The following is a 7500-nucleotide window of genomic DNA, read 5'->3' as shown; positions in this document are numbered from 1 at the left end:
TGGATCTGGCCCCATTTCTACTTGTTATGCTCTTGTTTTTTTGGTTTTTGAGCCTTTTCTCGACTAAAATTGTCTTCTGATTCCTTTTCCGCATCAACACTACAAAAGCTAACCAACAGCACCCGTGTACTGCTTCTCATGTAAGAAAACACTCGGGAGTCCAGAACCGAAAGTTTCATCCGTCTTTGGCATCGGTAGTTTTGCTAATCAACTCCAATTTTCCCGAAATTAGTGCCGCGCGCTAATTTAGTGACAAACAACAGAGGGGAGTCATTTTACAAAACGCTGTCAGAAAACAGTCTGATTGACGCATGCAATAATCTCTTCCGACGCTAGTTCAAGGACGATGTTTGGTCCTAGGGGAGGTATCTGACTGACCTGAACCTCGAGTGGACGTCTTGAGAGGAGCCCTCCAGCGCCACCCGGAGCGGACCGCAAGTGCTGTGTGACCCCTGGACGTCTCCTGACATCCGTCTTATCCGTATCACTCGCTTGGTCCGTCCCCTTCCTCTCACAGGCGTCTTTCTGCTTCCCCTTCTCGTCCTGTCGCACCGTCGCTGTCCAAGGTCCTGGATCCCGCAGTCCAGCCGGCTTTGCGGCACTTCACCAAAACACAGTCTACTCGCCCTGTGATGATTTACAGCCGCTTTCACTGGATTACACGTGTGTGGCAGAGAGGCAACGCCGCAAGTGAATTAAGCAGCGCAGTGTAATCTGGGGGCTGTTGGGAAAACAGCGAATGCTCAACTGCCACCAGGGAGAAACATGATGAATGAACTCGCTACTGAGTAGCAGAAGGCTGATGACGGGAATTCTGCTCGTGAGCAGGACGCCACGAACACGGTTCCGCATGTCGCGAGCTCTGGCGAGGAAGTTGAATGTGCTCCGCATGTTGCAAACAAGTGAGAAGAGAAGAAGACACGAGCTGCCCACGGATGCGCGCGGATTCTGAGGCTTGTTTTTGAAGGAGATGGAGGATTTGTTAAAAACTCCTTATCATCATCATTTATGAGTCTTTTCTTAAAAACCCGTTCATACTAAAGTCACCGCGTTCCAGGAAAGCCAGTGAAGGATCTAGTCATTCCCTCAATGCATCAAAAGCACCAAATGGATTTGGAAACGTTTGGATGGAATTCGGGCTAACGTTACACTCGCTTGTGCTTTTCCCCTCCGCAGAAGATTAGTTGTGGATTTCTTTGCAGAATTCTCTTGCGCCTGTGAATTAACGCATGAACATGTGGGCTCCGTGATGCTGACTCCGCGCTAGTCCCACTCCCAGAATTTAGACATCTAATTCGCTCCCTCTTAAGGAATTCCCTTCTAAATGGAATTAGTTGAACTCGAAGCCCGCTGTGAAAGGAGCAGACATGGTACAAGGACTGGGGCTTCTTCACGGTAAGCGTCCACGCATGTGGCTATTCCAGGCGGGGGACACCCCTCGGCACTTCGCATTTGAATTCGGGAATTCTGTCCCGGAGTTGTGGAACTTGACGATCTAAATTGTGCGAATGCTGTTTTCTCTTCCCAAACAGTGTGGTTGCAGTTTCCAGCAGACTATGCGCTACTCGCGCTACACACTGAAGCTGCAACCTCGCAAAGCTCTGAAGCTCGTTTTTTAAACACACGTATTCTTTCTCGGCGTTATTGATCTTGTTTAGTTGTTTTGTCTGAAATGAAACGCACATCGGACTAATAATCGTGTTGAAGTAGATGGCTTTTCTGGTGCCGTGAGTCGGCGCAGGACGTGTATCTGTAAAATAACACCCAGCTCTGGTTTGTTAGCGTGTATTTATGGAGTAAGATGTTAATGATTTATGTCTTTTGATTTCAAATCCTATTACAGTTGCTGCAAGCCTCCTCATACTTGGGTTGCCTGGAGCAACCAAGAAGGAAGCAGGTATTTTGTGTGTAGGTGTGTGTGTGTGTGAGTGTGTGTGTATGTGTGTGTGTGTGTGTGGGTGTGTGTGTGGGTGTGGGGGGGGGTTCTGTTTCCCCCACATAGCACTCACTTGTTCTCTGATCGCTTGCAGCCACTGACGGTTAATTTTTGTTGCTTTCAGTGCAGAACAATTCCGGGGTGCAGCCTGCAGGGCAGTGTGGAACATGGGTGAAAAAACCAGAGGGGGGGCAGTTCACATCCCCCAATTACCCCAACAAATACCCCCCAGAGCGAGAATGCATTTACATCATTGAAGGTAGGCACACCCTCACAAGCGCTTCACGCCAGCTGGATAGAGAAAGCTTCAGAATAATCTGTCTGTTTTAATTTTCCTAGACAGCAGAGCTGTCAAGTGTGATTTGATGGGAATGAAGTCAAATGCTGCTCTTAATGGAAAACAATGGCAGTAATCTCACTGGAACCAGGGGCATGGCACCGTTAAATGCAACAGGCTAACCACTGCACTGAGAATAAAATTAACTCTCTTTTAGTTTGTGATGTCTGCGTAATTGTACATGTTCCCGCCTAGATCAAAATAGAATAGTGGATACACTCCCAACTCCAGTTTAGAATAGTGAATAAATTCCCAGTTCCAGATTACAACAGTGAATAAAATCCCAACTCCAGTTAAATAGTGAATAAATTCTCATTCCAGTTTTCCTGATCAGCTGAACTGACTGAACACTAATCATTTTTGTTGACAAACATCATGAATAAAGTATGAAATCTATACATCAAATGCCATAGAATGCTTGGGAAGCCAATTTCAGCTGTTCCAATATCTACTTTTGAGTAACTGGAGAACGTGATTGGGGATCTTTTTTCTTTCTTTCTTTCTCGGACAGATTCATTTATTCATGGTGGATACAGTCCCATGTGTATTTATTCACACTACTCACATTTATCTTGTAATAAATGCCAAAGAACTTTGCCCCATCGAAACATGTACAGTGTGCGTATGTTGCATGTTCACTGACTTTTGTCATTTCCAAATTGGCTTTTTTCTTGCTCACTGATTTCAGATTTAATCATTTGATTGTACGTTCAGTCGCCCGTTTACATTGGTCTAATACATTTACCAATTTATGTCTGCTCTTGCTGTTCCAGCCCCTCCGAGACAGTGTATTGATCTCTTCTTTGACGAAAAGTATTCAATAGAACCTTCATGGGAATGTAAATTCGACCACATCGAAGTCCGGGATGGACCCTTTGGCTTCTCACCAATCATCGGACGCTACTGTGGCCAGCAGAGCCCTCAGTACATACGGTCCAGCGGTCGCTACCTCTGGATCAAATTCGTTGCAGACGGTGAACTGGAGGCGATAGGCTTCTCCGCAACCTACAGCTTCACAGCAGGTAACGTCTCGCCTCCACACGTGCCCAGCTGGGATTTATGCACTGTGTTGATTCACTGGTTCATTAGCGCTCCATGAGGTGGTGTGTTGTAGAGGAGGTACTTTCCACTCTGCACACGTACGGGAGCGAGATCTGACCCGCTGACCTCTGAACCCTGGGCCGTCTACCGCACCATGCCTGGACCTCTTAACACAGTCAATGGCCACTTGTTAGAATCGCTGAGTTGCATTTTTTCCACTCTGGTATTCAATTTCATTTCCAGAGCATTTGGAAATATAGCTGTCCACTGCCTTCATTAATGAGCATTTAATGTTAATAGCAGATATCATTATAGTCAGTGAATGTGACCATATTGTGGAAGCAGAACATAATATTGAATACCGCGTGTGTAAGGCCTGTTTAGCAATACAGTGGTGAGATTTCACATGGCTATACACCACTCATGATGGAAAGCCACACTGGCACATCAAAATGAGGAATGTGTTGTTTCTGCATATGATGTTCCATAAATGACCATTTTAATTGCCTGTAATGAAATATAAGAAGTAACTAATCTGTCACTAATGATGTGACTAATGTTTGTGACTAATATTTGTTAATTGTTTAATTGCCCTCAGACAGTCATATTCATTCTTTGCATTTCTGCAGTGTCAGAGCAAAGTCCCAGGTAAAGCCCAGGCAGTGCAAACACACGATGTGCTATCTTAAGGAGAGGTCATTTTATTTCTTCGATTGACCCAAAGGTGAAAAAAAATGTAGCTGGAAAACTCAGTTGGACTCATTAAACACAATGCATGCACTCCGTCTGCGTTATGCACTGAAAGCAGAGGCCTGGAGCTGGGATGGGAGGATTTAGGACGGCCTGTTTGTACCTCGTTATTAGCAATCGATTCCTTGCATTCAGCCTTCGGCACAACCGTGTGCTTAATGTCTGTGTTGACTCTGAGGCGTCTTATGTGTACTTGCTGTATAAATGATGGTGGAAAGAAATCACACTTATGCTGGGTTTAAAACTGTCATCAGAACTTAGTATGCTGGTAATAAGATGAATAAAAATATGGCCGCATTAGGAGACGGTGATAAAATATGTCTACTGAAGGGTATATAGTGTTTTCCAAGGAAGGCTGGATTGGCAGAAATATTGCACAGGACACTGTGGATCCATTCAGAAGGAGGAGTAACCCGCCAATCAGGATGAAGCTTATAGCAGGAATAACACACCAATCAGGATGAAGCATATAGCAGGAGTAACACAACAATCAGGATGAAGCATATAGCAGAAGTAACACACCAATCAGGATGAAGCATATAGCAGAAGTAACACACCAATCAGGATGAAGCATATAGCAGAAGTAACACACCAATCAGGATGAAGCATATAGCAGGAGGAGCACACCAATCAGGATGATCCTTATAGCAGGAGTAGCGCACCAATCAGGATGAATCTTATAGCAGGAGTAACACACCAATCAGGATGAAGCTTATTGCAGGCTCAGGGTGTTTTTGATGTTTTGATTGGTTATCCCTCGCTAACTGTTGGTAGTGATGAAGTTCTTCTGGTGCTCCCCGAGAACACGCTCAGTGTCCCTGGTCCTCAAGAGCACACTCAGGGTCTCTTGTCCTGCGGTTTGAAGCGGGACAGAACCGAATCATCTCTGGTCTTGGTTTTCGAACAAGTCCAGTGTTCCACACCCCCAGGGTTCTGAGCACATCCTGAGGTAGCACTGAGGGGCGTGAGGGACAGAGCTAAGTCCCGCCTGTCGCAGTGCTGTCGAGGTTCCTGCAGGAGACAGGCCTTCATCCGCCTCTTCCTCACTAGCGGCGGTGTGTTAGCAGCAGACCTGTGGAGGATCTGAGTCTCCTTGCAGAGCTGCCTAACAGATGTGCAGGGCCTCCGCCTGTGTGCGCTGATACCAGGGGGTGAATCCCCAGTAAGCAAGTGTGAGTGTAATTTAGCTGTGAGCGACTCCTGTGGGAAACACTGTGACTCCTTCACCCAGTTTTCTAGTGCAGGCCGTGAGACAGAACATACCAGTCTTCCCACTCTGTCCGAATTAAACACAATCACCACTTTCAGAGACCACAAACTATCATGAATCTGCTGTGGCTTCCCAGACATCCCTGCGCTCGCACCTGTCACGTTTGTGTCGTTAATCCCAAGCACAGAGTGTGGCGTGGTAAACGGCGACTTATAGACGTACTGAAAACGTTTATTGCTCTAAACAGCTTCCGTTACTGATATTCATTACTGATGTTGATTACTGATACTGTGTCAGCATCTGAAGTCTTTAACCTTCATCCAGTCTTTCTGTCAGTGTCTTTCAGTCTTTCTTTCCTTATCCCTCTCTCCTTCTTTCCCCTCTCCCTCTCTCTCTCTCTCTCCTTCTCTCTTTCTCTTCCCCTGAGCCTACCTGAACTTATTACTCACCTGCTCTCTGACTCACTGAGATAAAGTAAAAAATGGAAGGAGATGAGATCTTTCTGCCATAAATAAACCAGACAGAAGCTCCACCCACTTCCCTCGACTCACCGCATTGGCTATTTGAAGACTCACCTCTGTAGTAAACATATCCACTATAATAACAACAATCATAACAATCACAAGATAATATCTTGCAGACAGTCTCCCCCACATGTCGTAACAAACACAGGGGTGAAACCGGGAGCACCATAGTCATATGACCGTTCAGTGTAAGCACAAAGCGCTCAATATGAAAGAGTCTTTCAGATGCTGCCAGATGTGTGTGTGTGTGTGTGTGTGAAAACCTCTGCCTATCTGTAGACCTTCACACTAAAATCTTATGTCTGTGATAATTTCTTTTTTTGTCTATCTATCTGTCAGTCTGTCTGTATATATAACTATCTCTAATTCATTTCTTAACCATCAGTGTAGTGTGGCGTTATTCAGGGCTGCTGTGTTCATGTTCTTTTGACCCTCGTGCAGAGTTACAGTTATTACCCATCAGAGCAGTAATGTAGTGGAATAATTGGTTTAACATGTGTCCGACAGAATATGAATGAAACTTTTCATGTGAGAGGGACTAAAACGCAATCACGGTGATCACAGCAGGGCAGTGATGGAGTGAAAGGGCATCTAATCTCCTAATTTGGGATTGGGAAGAACATTGGATTGAAATCAGACCAATTACGTTTGAGATTAGATTGGGGAGATGGCTATATGACCCCTCTGATGCAACACAGCATTGGGACAGATTCAAAGTGGAAAATTGAAGATTGAAGAAACGGGTCTTCCATACTCTCTGCTGGTGACCACTAACTACGGCAGGATTGGGGAGGAATTGAAGTGGAATCTCCTGGTTTTGTGGGCTTCTGTAGTACCTCAGAGAACAGACAAGTCTCAGCGTCAACTGATATTTATAGTTTTGAGAGTGAAAATATGTTGAGAAAGTGGCCGAGCGCAGGGTTTACAGTAACCGCTCTCTGACGCCACAGTGAAGTGGAGGAAACCAGAAAATACTCCTGACAAACCAGTGCTAGTTTGAGTTTTGGACTTAATCTCAACACAAGTACAGCGCAGCAGAAAGCAGTCGTTGTCGTACACGTGACAATGTCAGTGGAGTCTGTCATCTCAAAGCAGTGAATTAATCAAGAGCTTGTTGCTCGGTAACCAGGTTAACCTGAGACTACAAGACAGCTAAACCAGTCTAAACCAGTCTAAAGCCATCAAACCAGCTTTTGCTGACCTTTTGAGCGTAATATGAAATTGGTATTGACATTGAAGTTTTGAATTTGTTAAATATGCCCTGAAATTAGAAAAGTCAATAAAATTATTATAAATAAATACATATACAAAATGTGAGATGGTGTAGATCTATCCACATAATAAAATGAAGAAACAGGAACCGGAGATGGGGAGATATTTACCAATTAAACACCAATTAAACACCAATTAAATACATCCACACAGACGTGACCACATCAGGTGGTCTGTCAGGGTGAGAACTCAATGCTCCAGCTGTGTGTGACCCACAGAGAGATGCGTAGGCTTTGGTCTGCTGTAACAGCACCCAACAATAGTGCAGTATGAGTTCTCCTCGGTGCAGACGTAACACTTCCAAGAGAAAGCACGGCGCTGACATCTAAAACATGAAGTTGTACACCTAGAAGATTTTTAGATTTGGTTCAAACATTTGTCTTCAAATTCAGACAATTACTCAGCTTGGGTCCTCGCCCTGTGGAGATGT

General features: G+C 44.9%; 1 protein-coding gene across 3 annotated transcripts in view; it reads left to right on the top strand.

Moving 5' to 3' along the window:
• The first annotated feature begins 393 nt into the window (after nt 1-393).
• neto1l (neuropilin (NRP) and tolloid (TLL)-like 1, like) overlaps nt 394-7500 on the top strand; it is a 67760-nt gene continuing 60653 nt past the window's right edge. For all 3 annotated transcript variants that reach the window (XM_035526505.2, XM_035526506.2, XM_035526507.2), the window contains exons 1-4: nt 394-1395; nt 1844-1897; nt 2061-2195; nt 3047-3295. In XM_035526505.2, the coding sequence (XP_035382398.1) occupies nt 1368-1395; nt 1844-1897; nt 2061-2195; nt 3047-3295 (466 nt within the window). In that variant the 5' untranslated portion in view covers nt 394-1367. The remainder of the gene's footprint in view (nt 1396-1843; nt 1898-2060; nt 2196-3046; nt 3296-7500) is intronic.

Source organism: Electrophorus electricus, chromosome 1, assembly GCF_041902795.1.
Source record: "Electrophorus electricus isolate QZ-2024a chromosome 1, ASM4190279v1, whole genome shotgun sequence".
Classification (NCBI taxonomy): domain Eukaryota; kingdom Metazoa; phylum Chordata; class Actinopteri; order Gymnotiformes; family Gymnotidae; genus Electrophorus; species Electrophorus electricus.
The sequence above is the reverse complement of the archived record's forward strand: the minus strand, read 5'-3'. Positions and strand labels throughout refer to the sequence as shown.